Raw genomic sequence first — 19,317 nt, forward strand, 5'->3', positions numbered from 1 at the left:
TCAAGGCAATGGCAATATACCTCCCAATTCCACCTCTGACTCTAGCACCGATTACAAATGTGAAACACGCCAAGAAAACCTGCGTAATAAATTACAGGAGTAGAAAGTCTCAATAAAAGAAGGAAGAAAACAACAAATCAGAACATTCCTTGGGCATATTGAAAACCTAGTAGTCATAGTCATGAAATATTTATTTATTGATCTAAACTGTTTTTCACAATACATATGTTCATAAAATGCTATATACAAACCAAACTGCCTCAGATGCATAAACTAAATATTCTCTAACTTACATTCATGTACAAATCTGTGATAGCTCTGGCCATGTGAAGTCATATATACAAGAACCAATTTAAAGACACTTTCTGGATTCTCTGGGTGAAAAAATAATAGTCTCTCCTTCAGAGAAAAGAAAAGAAAATGGGATAACTTGCTAACCCAGTGATGCACCAATGAGCAGGGCTGGGACCAGGGTAAGGGGAGTGAAGTGCTTAGGGCACCAAATTTAAGGAAGGGCTCACTGTAAGGGGCAGGCAATGAGCCAAAACATGAGGCAAGCACCTGCTGTTTTACTCTCACCTCCAGTCCATCAGGAATTGCACTTAACAGCAGAAACAGCACCCTGATTTCTGCATCCCCAAGGTCTGTCCTATACTAAACCTTGGCACTTACACCTTACTCATCATCTCTGTGACCCCTCAAAGAACCACAGGGCCTGCCTAACCTGCTAGTCTGATGGTACCAAACAAGGAACCGGGGAACCCAGCAGAAAGAGTCACCCACACGTATACAATTGGAACACTTAAGTTTTGAAATTATGAAGGCTGGAAAAAAGAGGCATTCCAGGAACTCCAAGACTCTGTTCTTTATAAAGTTGGCCTTGCGTTTAAAAGTGGTTTATAATTTTTAAGCATGCGTATTCACACTTTCAATGGAAATGTTATCATTTTCAACATCTTTTCCCAATTATTGCTATTTAACTGAATCAATGTCATCACCCAGGAACGCTGAAAAGCAATAGTATACCTTGTGGTTAACAATGTTGGTTTTAATAAAGCAGTTTCATACAAAAAATAACTATAGGATAGGGTTTCATCTCCATGATGCAATGCTGTTCTTTTCCTACTTATGGTCCTCTTCAATGCTACCGAAGAGCAGACACAGGAAGTTTATCTTATAAGTTAGAATCAACAAAAACCCTACATGATCACCTCACTGCATAAAACAAGACACTTCATTTGTCTTAGGAGTACACCCAAACACACCACCACACCCAGCAGTGTTTGTCAAGGGTCCTAAGTGGAGTTCCTTCCTCTTGTGACTCACCCTTTCCCACACTATGGAAACAGTTCAACAGCAGGAATGCAATTAGATCTAAGCAATTAGGAAAACTGCTGTCCCATCTCCTCAATTGTGCATAGAAAGAGCTCTGATTAGTAGAGCTTAACTTGTACGACCCCTTGCAATAAAGCTCCTTATTAAGGCTAAATCACTTCAAGTGGCTTGAAGACAAGTAATATTTGGAACAAGGCCTTTCACATCTTTATTTTAAAAGCCATAAATAAGCAATTTAAATCTACCTTTCCAATGGCCACGTCTTGACCTCTACAAGGAATCTCTTTTCCAAAACTGTGCAGGCCTGTGCGTTCCTATCAACACAAGACAGCAAAAGCTATTTCCTCAGCAAATCAGTGATGTGGTGAATGTTAAGGAACATAGGGTTTTAGTTTATTACCAACAGGTTCTTTCTACCAATGATCTTAATTACATATATTTAATAATTAAGCCAAGGGAAAACACTAAGAAGCTTTTCATGTGTTAACACTTGCCGGTAAGGGCCTTTCAGGGCTATGAACTCACATGTTCTCAGTAATAAATTCCCAAATAAAATTAAGTTCATAGCTTTACATAAATAGGTATATTAAAATTATATTAATATAAATATATTTTAATTATAAAAATTAAAATCATAAGCAAGAAATGGAAAATAAAAATTTCATAATCGATAACGATGATCATCTTTGTATATCCCCCGCTGGTCTTTTCCCATGTGAATTTTTACATGACTATTATCAGGTTGTACCTATATTTTTTATTCTGATTTTTTTCACTTATAAGATTTTCATTTCTTCCATAGAATTTCTTCATATAGCAGTATAGACTATGGCAAAACAGTCCTGCATTTTCTACTGCCGTGTAAAAATTACTACAAACTTAGAGGCTTAAAAACACTTATTTATGAGTTCACAGGTCAGAAGTTCAAGTGGGGTTGACCGGGTTCTTTGCTTAGGGTCTCTCAAGGCCAAAATCAAGGTGCCAGCCAGGCTGGGTTCTCATGGGGGAATAATTCGCTTCCAGGCTCATTCAGGTTATTGGTAGAATTCCGTTCCCTGCAGCTATAGGTCTGAGGTCCCTGTTTCCTTCGTGGCTGTCAGCCCAGAGCCTCTCTCTCAGCTCCTCAAGGCCTCTCGCATTCCTTCTCACATGGCCCCATCCATCCTCAAGCCAGCAACAACATACCAAGTCCCTCCTGTCCTTCAAATCTCTCTGCCTTCCAATTCTGCTGCAACCCAGAGAAAAGTCTGTTTTTTAATTCTCATATGATTAGAATAGGTCCACCTGGATAATTTCCCTTTTGTCTAACTTGAATTCCAGTGGTTAGTAACCTTAAATTACATCTGCAAAATCTCATTTACCATGTAATATAACATAACCATGGGCACCGGATCTCATCAAATTCAAAGTCCTGGAGATTAAGGTGGGAAATCTGGGAAGGCCATTTTTAGAATTCTGCCCACCATATCTCTGTCACAATAGAAAATGTATTTCTAACTGTGGATTATATAGTCAAAAGCTTAAAGGTTATCTAGCCACTGGGCTAGAAAACTTTAACATCCTTTCGAATCCTAAAATGCTAAAAAATCTAATATTTAAACATGTTAAAGAAATAAAGTGTAAGGTTATTTTAGTAAAGAAAATAAAATTATATGAATTTAAAAATTAGTTAAATTGAAAAAGGAGCTGAATTTTCCCCTAGTTTAAAAAAAAAAGACATGTTTTTGAAAAATTGTCACCTTTTGGAGCCAATTTTCTAGTTACACCAAAAGGCGAAGCATGAATGTGGAAACAAAGGTTAGCACCAAATCATAATGCCTGGGTGAACCAGAAGCAAAGAACTCTGAAACCAGTGACAATTTCTATAGTACAAAACTCTAGGTTGATTCTTGCTATAAAGAGTAGAGGAGGGGACTTCCCTGGTGGCACACTAGTTAAGAATCTGCGTGCCAAGGCAGGGGACACGGGTTTGAGCCTTGGTCTGGGAAGATCCCACATGTCGCGGAGCAACTAAGCCTGTGCGCCAGAACTACTGAGCCCACGTGCCACAACTACTGAAGCCCACATGCCTAGAGCCTGTGCTCCTCAACAAGAGAAGCCATCACAATGAGAAGCCCGGGCACCACCACAAAGAGTAGCCCCTGCTCACTGCAACTAGCGAAAGCCCGTGGGCAGCAACGAAGACCCAACGCAGCCAAAAATAAAAATTAATTAATTAATTAAAAAGAAAAAAAAGAGTAGAGGAGGTAAATGGGCCAAATGAAAACCTAGCTCATAGACTGGCTATTCTACCCAAGGTTCATTATGGAAAACTAAGACTAAGGATACAACCCTGGGATCAGGCTGGCAAGGCATTTCAGAGTGATTCAGCCAGCTGAGTTTGGTATGAGATAGTCCCCATGCCCACCACATAAATCTAGCTTTAAAAAAAAAAAAAAAAAAAAGGAAAGGGGAGGGAAAGGAAGGAAGGAAGGAAGGAACCAAACCAAACTGAACCAAATCTGGCATATAGAAGGTGTTAAATCAATATCTGTTGAATGAAAGTAGAATGTAATAGACCATAAATGTTTGTTAGCCTTCAGGAACTGCCCCCCTCTGGACAGAGAAGAGAACTCTTTCTAAATCTCAGCTACTAATGGGCTAAACACTACTAATAGCCTGCCAATAGGCTGACACTGGGTCCAAGGTGGGGCAATCTTCAAGGGGACTGGATAGCAGTTCCTGGGAGCAAAAGAAGAAAATGAAGGCAGACAATAAAAGTGTTAAGACCAAAAATAAAGTCTGAGAAATATGAGTGGAAGTGAAATTTTTAGTCTCAGAGTAACTGTAATTTATACAATGGCAAATATACAAGTAGATAGAATGTCCCTCAGCAGAATTCCAAAGACTTGTTCCCAGCAAAATAAGTGAGATTCTGCTTATTTGTATTAACCAGTGGAAAGAGTATATTGATAGCTATGAATGATACCACGGAATGAGAAGCTCATACAGTTGTAAATATAAAACACTAACTATAGCTCCAACTCTATCAAATGCACACATAACATCTTCCTCAGGTGGCAAAACACTCTAAATCGAGGGTTCTTATTCACCTGTGCTTATCATGATTATTAGCATAGCAAGTTAAGCTTTCAAAAGTATTTTTCAAACAACATCATCAGAACTTTGAGCTAATCATCCAAATTGACTATGAATCAGTGTACTTTAAAACGAGGCTAAGTTGCTACCATAGGAAGATGGAGACAGTGTTCTCCCCGCCCCCCTTGTGAGTTATTACCTCCAGTCTGGGACTGTACCTTCCCCACACTGCATCAGGTGCAGGGGACTTAGTGGGACTCGCTCAAGGCTAGCAGGCAAGGGCTCTGACCACTTGTCTGTTGACTGTGTGGCTGGCAAGTCACAACTTCTCTGGGTCTCAGGTGACCCATGTTTCTCTAATGTATGCCTCTTCTACATCCCTTCCAGCATTGTTATGATTCAGGCCCTCACTAATCCTTGCCTATACTACGGTAGCACACTCATAAACAATCTGCCCACCTCAAATCCATCCTGAACAGAGCTACCACAGTAATCCATCTAATAAAACACTTTTGATCATATGATTCGCCACCTCGGCATACACAGGACAAAGTCCAACACTTACAGTGTGGCATATTTTAAGCCATTCCAAGATTTAACCCCAACCTCCCCTCCTGCCTATCTCCCCTTCAATCCCCTTGCCTATTATTTTGGTGGCAAAAAGGTAAGCTGACAATCCAATTGCCCCTTTCCCCAACTCTGACATTTCTCCTCTCCATGCCTCTGCTCTTGCTGTTCCCTCTGAAAGGAATTTCTTCCTTTCCTGGATCACTCCTACCCACTTCTTTTAAGTTTCAGATTAAGAGCCTCATCCTGCAGATTGGTGGTTGCCAGGGGGCAGGGGAGTTGGGAAGCAACTGCTTAATGCATACAGGGTTTTCTTCTGGAGTAATAAAAAAGTTTTGGAACCAGACAGAGATGGTGCTTACACAATACTGTTAATATACTATATGCCACTGAATTGTTCACTTTGAAATGATTACTTTTATGTTATATGAATCTCACCTCAATTTAAAAAAAAAAAAAAAGCTGCAGCAGCAGTTCCCCCTGCAAAAAAACCTTCACCAACTCCTCAGCCCCAGACTGGATCAGCACCTTGTACATTCCTCTATCACAGCAGTTATTACTTTATATTATCCATTTATAGAGCTCCCATATAGTATTTTGAGCCTCTTTATCTTCCTCATTTTCTCATCCCCCAGTGCTTAGCCTAGGCCCTCAAGAAATATTTTTTTTAATAAATAAAAAAAATAGAGATACCATTTACCTCCCTTGGGGCAAAAGGCTAGGGCAGATGATCTTTTGAAGATCTAGGTTATATAAAAGCCTATGAGAGGGCTTCCCTGGTGGCGAAGTTGTTAAGAATCCGCCTGCTCATGCAGGGGACAAGGGTTCGAGCCCTGCTCTGGGAAGATCCCACATGCTGCGGAGCAACTAAGCCCATGCGCCACAACTACTGAGCCTGCGCTCTAGAGCCCGCGAAGCCCGCACACCACAACAAAGAGTAGCCCCTGCTCACCACAATTAGAGAAAAGCCCACTTGCAGCAACGAAGACCCAACACAGCCAAAAACAAAATAAATAAAATAAAATTTTTAAAAAAGCCTATGAGAGCATGTATTAATTGGAAAGAAAAAGATCAGGAAAGACTGCTATTCATCTGGTTATAAAGGATAAAAATGGAATGACCTCTGGTGAGATTTTTTTCAGTGAGTAATAGTAAGAACTAACATTTATTGAGCTAACTGCAATTATTAACCCCATTTTCCAAATAAGGAAACAAATATATTTAAGTAACTTGCCCAAGGTCATAAAGCTGGTTACTGGGAGCAGCAAGATTCAAGTCCAAGTCGTCCAGACTGCAGACCTTGACCCTTTAACAGTAACACACCAACCTGCCCCTTCACACTGCTTCAGGCATAGTTTCAAGAGCTATGAACGGACAGTCTTTGGCCCACAGTGTGCCTTTTCTAAGGCTGAGAAAACACTCCATTTTCCATTTATCTACTTATCCATTGCCATGAATGTTGTTTATATTTCATAGTGTTTTTAAAATACAAAATGTTAGTTTTTTAAAAGAATCCAGCAGTCAAAAAAAATAGAGGTAAATCATAAAGTAGATCTCCCATTAAAAAGACCTCTCAGGGATTCCCTGGTGGCGCAGTGGTTGAGAGTCCGCCTGCCGATGCAGGGGACACGGGTTCGTGTCCCGGTCCGGGAGGATCCCACATGACGTGGAGCGTCTGGGCCCGTGAGCCATGGCCGCTAAGCCTGCGCGTCCGGAACCTGTGCTCCGCAACGGGATAGGCCACAACAGTGAGAGGCCCGCGTACCGCAAAAAAAAAAAAAAAAAAGACCTCTCACATGTCAATCAGCAAGTGTTTATGGGCTATTCCTCATGTACACAGCAGAAAAGATCAGAGTATGCCAGCCTAATTAGAACCACACACACAAAGACTTCCCCACCGGAGACTCATTTTCAACCTCTGCACAGGGTAAGTATCTTGTGGATAAGAAAACCATGGAATAACAAAAAACAGCTAGAAGAAAAATTACACATTCACTTTTTTAGTTGAGAAAGCATGATTGTTTTATGTCCTCCCCCCCCACCTTTAATAATGCCACAATCTGGTCAGAAAAAAATTAACCAAAAGTCAATGAGATTTTTTAAAATATATTTGTGCATCTGAAAGGGAAAACTTTACTACGGAAAACTTTACTACAGAGGCAATGTCAAGCCTTGACAACATATCAATAAGGTCAATATTAAAAACATATCATTTCTCCCCACCCCAAAAGCATATACCCTTTTAGACACACATGTATACGCGCACACACACGCATGCGCGCACACACCCCTCTCCAGAGAGTAAGCCAACAATTTTTAGTTCTACTGGATTCTCAGGACTTACTTTACCCATACATTCTCCATCTAATGCTAAAACCAAGGATGATGGGATAATATACTGGGTGAACATACAAATATACACAACAACAAAAGGCGAAAGGGATACAATATGACAGTATTAATATCAAACAATGTAGAATTCAAGACAAAAGTTATAATGGAACAAATTACAGATTTTTATAATCACTAGTTATACTTTAAAAGAATATAAAGTAGCCAGGAAACTTAATGTATCAATTATCACAAAATTAAGTACATAAAGGAAAAACTGTTTGAAATATACAGGTGAGAGGACAGAAACACAACTATAGTGAAAGACATACTACTCTCATAGATACAATAGGCCAAAAAATAGCAAAAATAAAGATATAAAGCTCTTAAAGATCAATATGAACAAGGCATCAACAGAAAAAATGGTCAAATAACACGAATAGACAATTCTTAAAACAAGAAGTGAAAGTGCCAATAAGCATAAAAATATCACACTCCCTAGAAATTAAAAACACAGATTAAAGCAATAAATTTTTTGGTTCATAAATATGTTTTAAATAATAGCATCCATTACTGGAAGAGTATGTGGAATGCAACAATTTTATACACTGCTGGATGGAACACAAATTGGTTTTGAGACTTACCAGAAAAGGCCTTCCTTTTGCCCAAACACCTCACCACACAATTTTTTTGGTCTTTGGCTTAAGGTACAAATCCCATAGCTTTAAATTTTAAATTATATCAGTTCACAGTGGTTAAGGACACGGGTTCCAGAGTCAAGCCACCTGGTTCTCCACTTATTAGCGATAGCACCTTGGGCAAGTCAATTATTTAACTGCCATCTATAAAATGATGGCAATAGTACCCACTTCTTAGGGTTGCTGTGAGGATTATGTGAGTTCATGTAGAGCACTTAGAACAATGCCTGGGACATACATGCTCAAAAAATATTGGCTATTGCCACTTGGACTTCTTATAAGTTATTTCTATTTAAGTAAATTCACTAGCATTTACTGAGTTCTCCTAATGGGACATTTGTATCTGCTCAAGTCATTTCAAGTTACTTGTAATTTTAAGTACAAAGTTTCTTAGAATCAAATATGATTCAAAAAGACATACGTATCATTACTGCAGCATTAAGGTAATTAAATGCTGACTAAATAACAAAGAGGCATTATGAAATCTTTAAAAATAGCCTAACCTGTGGTTTATAATCTGGTGAATAGAATTACAATTGACTTGTTTTGTTCCTTATCTTCAACTATATTTTGTTTTCTACAATGAGCATGTATGACTTTTATGGGGGAAAAAATATTTTTAAAAACAACAGATAGCCATTTATCCTCATTGGTTCAGTCAGGCATCTACTCTCTCTCAAGGGCACTTGCCAGTCTGATTCAATTATATAAACACAGTTCATCAAATCCCATCCTTGGTCAGAGCTTTAGTCACTCAACTGTATCGGTTCGTGTTTTACACTTCATTTTGGAGACTATACTATGTGGAAATAAATTAGTCCACATCAATAATATTCATGATTCCTGAGAATAAAAAAAGTCCAACAGACAAAACTTTTTATAACTATAAACAAGTGAGTTTATTCTTGTGTTTTTGTGCTATATTTTTAAACCTGGAAGAGCTATTACTCTAACTATATAAAAGCTATATAAAGCTTTTAATTGTTTTATGATTTAGGAAAAGGCAATATGCATGTATTAGCCTATCATTCTGCTTATAATTTCAGGAAGTACATTTCAACTATCTATTTTTAGGCAAATTGCCTACAGAAATCAATTTGACTTCTCTTGCATAGATAAGCTCATGCAGGTGGAAATTTTCAACAATCTGTTATATCCCTTATGTGAGGTTAGACAAATGCTTGCATAATCTGTAACAGGACAGTAAAGGTTTCCATATGATAGAGATGAAACAGAGAATACGTGAGTTATGTTTAAATCTAATATTCTGGGATCTAGATTTCTTCACCAAGGCTACAACCATAAGTTAAACAGAGTTAATGAGAACAAAATTTTGCTGGCTAATTTAGCTAATTTTAGCGGGGGAGGGAAAATGAACTTGTTAAGTTATTAACAGGATAATTTCTGAAGATGAAACTTTACTAACTCCAGTCAGAGATCTCTCTAAATGACAGTTTAAATTTGTCAAGGAATTCAAAGTTTTAATTCAAGGTAAAAAACAAAAAGGAAAGAAAAATCTTCCTTTGACTATCCCCCCAAGCTGTCACCCTATAATTCCTTACTTTCACTGAAATTCTTGTCAATAACTCATCTGCACCATCCCTTACAAGAACACCAAAGTTTGTTTTCAAACCCGATGCTCCCACAATAGGCAATATCATTTCACAGCTCCACACCACTGTGCTCACTTCTCTTTTGCCTGCAATACCCTTCGAACTGTCTGTCTGGCCCAGGTTCAAGCTTCTCCTTTCTACCTTTATCCCTGACCCTACCTTACACATCTGTGCTCTCACAGCAATTTATACACACCTATTGATATATTATGGCTCTTAACATACTGTAGTATTGTTATTTTATGTCTAGCTCTCTAAAATTCATGAAGGCCATGACTTGATCTTTCTTATTATAGAAACTTTAGAACATATACAAAATAATATCACAAAAGTAAATACAGTAGTATCATTACCCAACCAGCTACAATAATTATTAACTCACAACTAATCCTATTTCAACTATACCCCCCACTTACTTCTCCCACCCACCCACAGATTATTTTGAAGCAAATTCCAGACTTCACATCATTTCACCTGTAAATAGTATACTTTCAAATGTTTCCCTGAAAGACAGACCTCTCTATAAACATAACCCCATTACTACCATTGTCACACTTAAATCTTTTAAAATAATAATCCCATAATATCAACACAAATCCAGCTGGCATTTACATTTCCTCAATTGTCTTATAAACTTTTATTTTTACAATTATTTAATCAGGGTCAAATGAAGTCTACCATTGTGATTAGTTAATATGTCTCTTAAATCTCTCTTAATACCTAGATTTTTCCTCCATTTTTTTCTTCTTCTTAAAATATATTTTTGAAAAAACTAGGCCATTTGTTCTAGAGTTTCCCATGATTAGAATTTTGCTCATTGCATCCCCATGTTTCTTTGTCCTCTGTATTTTCTGTAAAGTGGTGGTTAGCTCTACAGGCCTATCATATTCAGGTTTGGCTTTTTTGGCAAGACTATTACTTAGTAGAAATGAATATTTCCATCAGGAGATACTGTCTTTTTTTTGAGACATTAGTAGCTACTCATAAATGACTGTCTGGATTCTATAGCCACTAATTCATGGGGAGCTGTAAAATTGTGATATACTAATTCTATTGTCCCTTCTTCATCTATTAGCTGGGGTAAAATACCTGTTATAAAAAAGAAACTTCCCCTTATTGAGTATTTGGTTACCCTGAGAAAAAGCCCACATTTCATTCTTTCTCTTTATTTTCTGGATCTTAAAAGAACACATCAGTTCTTTATTATGAACTCAAAGATTTATTAAAGAATTCAGTCCACTGCCATATTATCCTTATTGATGATCAAACAGTCCCCATCACTGGTCGCCTCTTCAAGTTGGCTCCCTCTTGAGTCCTGATCTTTGATAACTTCTTTGCCTTCTAGTGTGACAAAGGATGCCATGCTCATCTTGCACATTTTCTGCTCCCAACTTGGAATTATCCATTTCTTCAAAGATGACCTAATTATTAATTCAGTCTTGAGCATAGTTCATGTGTGCCATAAATGTTTCCCAAACTAAACAAGGCTACTGCCTTATTATGAAACTAATGATTTTAAATTTGAAAAATGTGTATGATGCACAATAAATAAATGCACAATCATTACTCCACTCTTATTAAAATAAGTAATTAAAATGCTGAACTACTCATCATTTAAGTTTTTGGACTCAATATGTACTAAAAGACATACCAAAGCAACTCAACCCTTCTTCTTTGGTATTATAATAAAGTTCAGCAATTAAAGTCAGTGTGATGACCTGGGCAAAACTGCTGCTGCGCTGAAATCCAGAAGTATAAAAAGAGGGCTTCTTTATTGTGATCTTCCTTCAAGAACCACAAGAAATACAACGCAGGGGTAACCCTAGGAAACTGAATAAAGCTTTAATTAAGGTAAACATTTTTAATTAAAGGTTGGCATCTTTAACGAAAATGAGTAAACACTGCTCAATTAAGTATCATGAGTTTAAACTAAACATAACTATTTGTGATCTTAATTTTCACATTACCACAAAATCATCAATATAAGAATAACAATAACATCCTTTCAGGGGCCTCCCTGGTGGCGCAGTGGTTGAGAGTCCGCCTGCCGATGCAGGGGATACGGGTTCGTGCCCCGGTCTGGGAGGATCCCATATGCCGCGGAGCGGCTGGGCCCGTGAGCCATGGCCGCTGAGCCTGCGCATCCGGAGCCTGTGCTCCGCAACGGGAGAGGCCACAACAGTGAGAGGCCCGCGTACCGCAAAAAAAAAAAAAAAACATCCTTTCAAACACGCCCATATCCCTGAGTAGAAAACACAAATGCTTCATTCTCAAAATCACAACTAAAACAAAATCATATTTAATCCTTTATGCTTTCTAAATAATCTCAAACTTCTACTCTTGGTGGGAACCAAAAGAAGTTTTTTAAAGATTTTTCAGTTGCTATATTTGTAACTCTAAATTCTTTTAGAAATGCCGAAATTTTTTCAGGGTACTGAGACATTACAAAGATGATTTAGAACATATTTGGTTGCTGATTTATAAAATTCATTGCCCCATCTTAACAGAAGCCTAAAGAAAGGGCAGCAAAAATAATCACTGCAGAACCTCCCAGGTCAGAGATTACCAGTATAGGTACAATTTAAAGTGGAACCCCCCTTCCAAAATGTCTCCTTGCAATACTGCTTTGCAGTTTAATTACTACTCAAATTTCCTAATCTGCACTAGGTGAAAATGAAACAAGTCTATTCTCACTGTACATATAACTGTACACATAACTGACTGTATATATAATTGACTAGATCTGAAATAGCACTTTCAGTCATTTTTTTTTAATTACCACTCGTACTTTTTTTTTTTTTTTTTTTTTTTTTTGGCTGTGTTTGGGTCTCCATTGCTGTGCACGGGCTTTCTCTAGTTGTGGTGAGTGGGGGCTACTCTTCATTGCGGTGTGCGGGCTTCTCATTGCAGTAGCTTCTCTTGTTGCAGAGCACGGGTTCTAGGCACACAGACTTCAGTATGTGCAGTATGCGGGTCCAGTAGCTGCAGCTCACAGGCTCTAGAGCACAGGCTCAGTAGTTGTGGCGCTCGGGCTTAGTTGCTCTGCGGCATGTGGGATTTTCACGGACCAGGGATCGAACCCGTGACCCCTGCATTGGCAGGAGGATTCTCAACCACTGAGCCACCAAGGAAGTCCCTACAGTCATTTAATTATCCCTCTCAGAAACCCGAAGCTCCAATTTAGTAATTAAAAATAAATCTAACAACAAAAATTGTCTTATTTTATGATCAAAAGCTGCAGCTATCTCCAGATTTAGCTAGTAAAGGACTCTCAAATGTATTCTATGCACAACTTATAATTGTGAACTATATTTATTTATATGTGTATAAACACACTCCCATTTAGTGAACTCTAAACTCATTGACGTATTTATAACCGCGGTACTACTCAGAATATTTGAAATGCCTTATATAACATATAATTATAATTTAGCATGTTAAGCTAATATGCTATATTTCACATATGATAATACCATAAAATATTTACATACCTCAGTATATTTCTAATGTGTCTCCAGATAAGCTTAAATAAATACATGAAGAAAACTATTTATGAAATACACATTTTAAAATTTTTTCTCAAAGTTGTACAAATCGTAATCATTTCCCTGATGATTAAATGAATGCTTTAAGATTCAAAATAGGTAGCCATGAGGGGAAAGTGGAAGAGAAAGAAGAAAGCAAGATGTATACCTCTTACCTTACACCAGAATAAATTCTATATGGATTAGAGAGTTAAATGTAAAAATGAAACAACGAACAAAAAACTAGATGAAACCAGGGAGATTTTTCTTTTTTTTTTTTTGCTTAATATTGCAGAGTGGAAAGGCCAAGATATAACATAAACTTAAAAAGTCACAAAATAAAAGGTTGATAAATTTAATTGTATAAAAATAACTACACTCTGCATAGCAAAAGCCACCATAAACAAAGTCATACGACAAACAACCAATTAAGAAAAAACATTCATATTAAAAAGGCTAGGGCTTCCCTCGTGGCACAGTAGTTAAGAATCTGCCTGCCAATGCAGGGGACACGGGTTCGAGCCCTGGTCCAGAAAGATCCCATATGCCGCGGAGCAACTAAGCCTGTGCACAACTACTGAGCTTGCGCTATGGAGCCCACACGCCACAACTACTGAGCTCGCGTGCCTAGAGCCTGTACTCTGCAACACGAGAAGCCCACGCACTGCAACAAAGAGTAGCTCCCGCTCACCGCAACTAGAGAAAGCTCGTGTGCAGCAACAAAGACCCAATGCAGCCAAAAATAAATTAATTAATTAAAAAAATAAAATAAAAGGTTAATTTCCGATATAAAGTACATACAAATGAATAGGAAAGAAATCAACAACCAAATAGAAAAATGGAAAGGGTAAACTGTTCACAGAAAAGAACATGGAAGGAGCTTTTAAAAATATGAAAAGATACTCAACTTTACTCATAATAAAAGAAATACAAATTCAAACTATCCTGAGATACTGTATTTACCTATCAGGCTGGCGAAACTTAAAAATCTGAGCGAAGTGATAATTGCTCACACATTGGGTACATGATGCACAGAGGAAATTTAACAACATTCTTTAAAATTACATATGCACATATCCTTTAACCCACCAATCCCACTTTTAGGAACTGATCCTACAAGTATATATATACACACACACACACACTTGAAATATATACAGGTTTATTCATCATAGCATTTTTTATTATAGGAAAAGATTCAAATGGGGATGCTCTGAAAGGGCCTAAATACTCGAGTTTAAAAAAATATATGGAACAGCGGGTACAATGTGTTACCATTTCTATAAAGGGTGAATACTTGTATTAATATTTGCTTGTATATGCTAAACTCTCTCTGGAGGGATATGCAAGCAATTGATAACACCATTGGCCTCTGAGGAATGGTGGGGGGCAGGCAGAAAAACTGAAGGACACAGGTGGGAGAGGGGCTTTTTGCTGTAAATTATTTTGTTCCTTTTAAATATTAAGCCATGTGCTATGTTACCTATTCAAAAGCAAATAAATAAAATTTAAATATTTTTGAAGGCACAAAGATTTAAAAAACGATGCTCAGTCATAACAATACATACACATGTGACCAAACAGGACATTACAGATTATGGTTTATAGACTGAAAAGCAGAAGGAATCTATTTCCCTTGTACATGTATTGTACTCTATCAATGCTTGGTTTGGTTTTATTAGTCATCACACTCATTTATTTTCATTTGAATATTTTACAAGATTTATTTGAATATTTAACTAATACTGAGAGATGTTCATTTTTTTAAGCAGGTAGATTCTATTTTTTTATATACCATATATTTCTCTTTATTTTTATGCTGTTATTTTAAGAAAAATAACAGAATGCTCAGTGTAACAAATGCTGAAGATTTAAGCTCAGAGAGATGCGCTTCACGTGCCAAATGTATAAAGTGCAAACTGGCATGCTGATAATACCAATAACAACTAAATACTCTGCATTTCTAGAAGAGAAAACAGGCTAAAATTAAGGTGTACAAACCTAGAAATGGGATGTGAATCGTTGTGCAAACCAAATGGGTATAATACTGTGAATAATCCTAGAAAAGTGTATCTTTAAAGCTGAAAACAACCTGCACTACAAAGAAGTTGAATCTTTAACTCAACTACCTATAGTGACCTCTGATATCACTAAATGATGTTTCTGCCAATTATTTTATTTTAAAAAATAATGTGAAAGTAATCATTCCTTCTATGGGCTAATTAAACAATTTCATGCTTTATTAAACAATATCAAATCATCAAATATCATGCCATCTGAAGCTATTCCTTTTTGTTTGTTTTTTTCAGTTGGGAATTAAAGAGTCAAGTTTCGCCACAATTTCCTTTAAGTCCAAGTAAAATCATCCTAGTAGTCAGGTGGGGAGAAAGGCACAGTTCTGAATTCACTCAAAGGCCAAAGCAGATTAATTAGTATTCTCATAAAAAGTATATAATCATTGGGTAAAACCTATGTAAACTTATTAAGGTCCGTTTTAATTACTCCAAACGGGAAACCAGGCATTTTGAGCATTACATCTCGTTTACGTTTCTGACTCTTCCAAGACTTTTAAAATAACGTTTATTCTAATAATACAGAATGTTGGTGATATGGCCAACTCTTCTAACTTGCCAAATTATCTAAATCCCAACATCTGCAGTCAGGCTGTTTCTCAAGATTTCTGTTCTCCTGCCAACTTAAAGAGAGGCCCTGAGAACTTCTTAGCGTGCCCACTGAGGCCGGGCTGTAGATCTGCGCCGAATGGAGGTCTACACGGGTCTGTCCCACAGGTGAGACTTACACGGTCCCACAGGACAACCACCTTCACTTCCAGGGTCACCACCCATTGGGGGCGTTGTCTTTACAACTACGCCCGATTCCATCTGCCTCACTCAGAAATCAAACTTTCCCAGGGACCTCGCGACAGCGTCCAGAACACGACTTCCACCCAGCCCGGCAGCGCTCACCCACGGAAGGTCCGGAGTCCGGGCGGGGCGGCGCCAGGTCCACTGCCCTGCCCACCTGGACGGCGGGGCGCCAAGCCCCCGCCCGGCCCGCAGCTCCGGGGACAGAGGGGCGCCCGCCTGGGCCCCGCGGAATCGCGCCGGGTCAGAGCGCGCGTGGGATGCGGGGGCCAGCCCGGGAGAAGGGAGGGGCTGGGGTCGCCGGGGAAGGGCCGGGGTGGGGGACAACCCCGAAAACCGAATTGAGGAGGAGGGTGCGATCCAATCCCGAAGGCCAGGAGCTGGGGGACCCCGGGATGAGGGGAGGGAAAGGGATCCGTCGAGGCCCGGGGGCGGCGGTGGGCAGGGTCCCCAGGGTCTCCGGGCCGACGCGGAGCCCTGGCCAGAAGAGGGAGGAGGAGTCGCCGGGGCCGACCCAGCGGGACGCTCTGAGGCAAAGCCGAGCAGAGGAGGACTCCGCGGCTCGCGGGAGGGCAGCTCCGGGAGTCTGGGGCGCCCACGGGCCGCGGGACTCACCGCGCTGGCGGCAGCGGCGGCGCCGGACGACGCGGGGCCGGACGCGTCCTGCCTCCTCAGGCGGGACTTGAGGCTCTTCATGGCCAAGTCGGGGCAGTCCCTCTCCCGCTGAGCGCGGCGCGTCTGATCCGCGCGCGAACCTTAGAGTCTGAGGGCTGCAAGCGCGCAGAGGAGACGGCAGCGCTGTTGGTCCGGGCCCCACCTGCCTGCCACCTGGGGGCCCCCGGCAGCTGTCGGCCCCTGGCGGCGGTCGGCCCAGGGCCTGCGGCGCGGCTCCCCTCCCACAGCCAATCCGCCTGCGACCCTGGCGGGATGGGGCCGGCCCCGACCAGTAGGAATCCGGGAAGGGGGAGGGACTTCCCTTTCAAACTTAATAACACCCTTCCTCTCCCTGCTGGAGAAAAAGTTTGGAACTTCTGATGGAGGAGTGGCGGGGTGGCCGGCCAGCGGTCTGGAGAGACGCAAGAGGCAGCCTCCAGACCATCGGCGCCCGCCTACCTGGGTGATGGAGCCTCAGGTCTAGAGAGAGCATGGGGTCCAGACTACACCAGCTCTCATCTTCCCGGACTCCCTTCCTCTTCCCAGCCACGTGCTCTTTCCCAAGTAGAGTTCCCTTCCTTCCCTCTGATCCCAGAAAGCACTCCTGGTCACCTGCACACACACCGGCTTTCAAGAGCAACTTCCCTTACATCTGCTGATGTTTTACTACACAGTTCCCAGTATCTGGAAACAACCACGCACATCAGAAACTACAGAAAAAAAACAGCTTCTAAAGAATAAGGTGCTGGTTGTACAGAAATACAAATAGTTAAGAACAGACTTTGAAAGATGTTATAGAAAAATCAAAGCACATGTCAGGTGCTCAATAATTACTTGTGGAGTCCATAAACCACTACTTTGGAGCGAAAGAGATGGAAAATGGAGGGGGAGAGCTTTAATTAAACAATGGCCGAAGTGATATAAAAAGCTGTAAAAGAAAAAAATATTGTCCTTTCTTCAAAAAAAATTTTTGTTTCCTGTAGAAACACATTACTGGTAAAAGCATACAGTGAAATTAATTCATCCTACCCAGTAATCTGGATTATTGAGAATTATTTAAGGGAAGGATGGGTAAACAGGCAAGTGAGCAACACCCAATAATTTGTTGTTACAGTGACATCTTCAAAAGTCTTCCTTGGAGTCAGTTTTTCCCAGCAAAATGTTTATTCTAGCATTCACCAATTTGAAAAGACAAACAATCCACATTTCCGACTAGCAAGGTACTCTTTTTGTCTGAAAGGTCAGTTGCTTCTTTGGAGTTTCCTTAGAATAACTCAAGGTTTTATTCAAATAGTGTAAGAAAGTTTTCAGAACTCTTTTGGAGAGACAGTATTTAAAGACCGTGTTAACCCTTAACAAAATAGTAAGTAACAATGCACTACTTGAGAAAATTAATAAATTTTCTCTTGATTAGTTCTATGGAAGGAAATTTTCTTTGACTCCTCCTCCTTCCTCAAGATCCACAGCCGTTCAGTTTTGTTGGCTCTTCATAGTATCTGTGGATGGCTAGTTCCTCTGTCCTCAGCTGCCACTGCAGATCCAAAATTATCTCATACCTGGATATTATAGAAGCTTTCCAACCGGTCACCCGATATCTAGTCTCACCTCTCCTGTTACCAATAAACTACCAACCATCATCAAAAAATCTTACAGGGCTTCCCTGGTGGCGCAGTGGTTGAGAGTCCGCCTGTCGATGCAGGGGACGCGGGTTTGTGCCCCAGTCCGGGAAGATCCCACATGCCGCGGAGCCGCTGGGCCCGTGAGCCATGGCCGCTGAGCCTGCGCATCCAGAGCCTGTGCTCCGCAACGGGAGAGGCCACAACAGTGAGAGGCCCGCACCGCAAAAAAAAAAAAAAAAAAAAAAAAAAAATCTTACAAAATATTCCTCTCTTGCTAAAAAACCTTCAGCAGCTAATGAATAAAATTTACCTCCTTTACTTGGCATTTAAGGCTCAACAACATGAACCCAACCCTGTTCTCCAGCTGACACTCCAAGCAAATAACTCTTCAGCCCATTCCTCAAACATGGGTCTTGCCTTTTAATTTCCATACCTTTATGCATGTTGATCCCTCCTCCAGTAATTTTCTCTCTGTCTACATTCATCTAACAAAATCCTATTCCCCACCCCAAGAATGATGGAAGAGAGCACAAAGGGAGCTTCTAGAGTATTGCACTATTCTATCTGATTATATAACTAGTGTGCTGGCTACATAATTAATGTGTTCAGTTTGTGAAAATTCAGTTAGCCTGTAGTCTTTATGATATGTACACTTTTGTGTGTGTTATACTTTAATAAAAAAGTTTTTAAAAATCATACATCCATTCCAAGTGCCCACCTCTCTAGTAGAGCCTTCTCTGATCACTCAACTGAAAGTGATCTCTCCATCCTCAGAATGATTACCTTGAACTTCTCAGATGATACTAATACATATGTTCTGAACAAGCATTATTTCACTACTAGACTTCAAACTTCTTAAAACTAGGGAATAACTGATATATGTTTGAATTCCCTAGAGTACTCAGCATGTACTAGGTGCTCAAGAAATATTTCTGAATAGATTGATGCATTCTTTTTGGTTATTAGAGTGAATTATAATTCGTTGTGTGTATTCATGTAACACAGGATTGGTACTTTCCCTGTGGTGAATACTG

At 39.8% G+C, this 19,317-nt stretch overlaps 1 protein-coding gene across 1 annotated transcript in view; it reads right to left on the reverse strand.

Annotated features, from left to right (window-relative positions):
* Window positions 1-16,706, reverse strand: part of UACA (uveal autoantigen with coiled-coil domains and ankyrin repeats) — a gene marked incomplete at its 5' end in the record, with an annotated part of 81,485 nt that extends 64,779 nt beyond the window's left edge. Inside the window, one exon of the mRNA XM_079701244.1 lies at window positions 16,626-16,706. Within this exon, the coding sequence (XP_079557370.1) occupies window positions 16,626-16,706 (81 nt within the window). The remainder of the gene's footprint in view (window positions 1-16,625) is intronic.
* Between the last annotated feature and the right edge of the window lie 2,611 nt (window positions 16,707-19,317).

This window comes from Hyperoodon ampullatus (genome assembly GCF_949752795.1).
Source record: "Hyperoodon ampullatus genome assembly, chromosome: 3".
NCBI lineage: Eukaryota > Metazoa > Chordata > Mammalia > Artiodactyla > Ziphiidae > Hyperoodon > Hyperoodon ampullatus.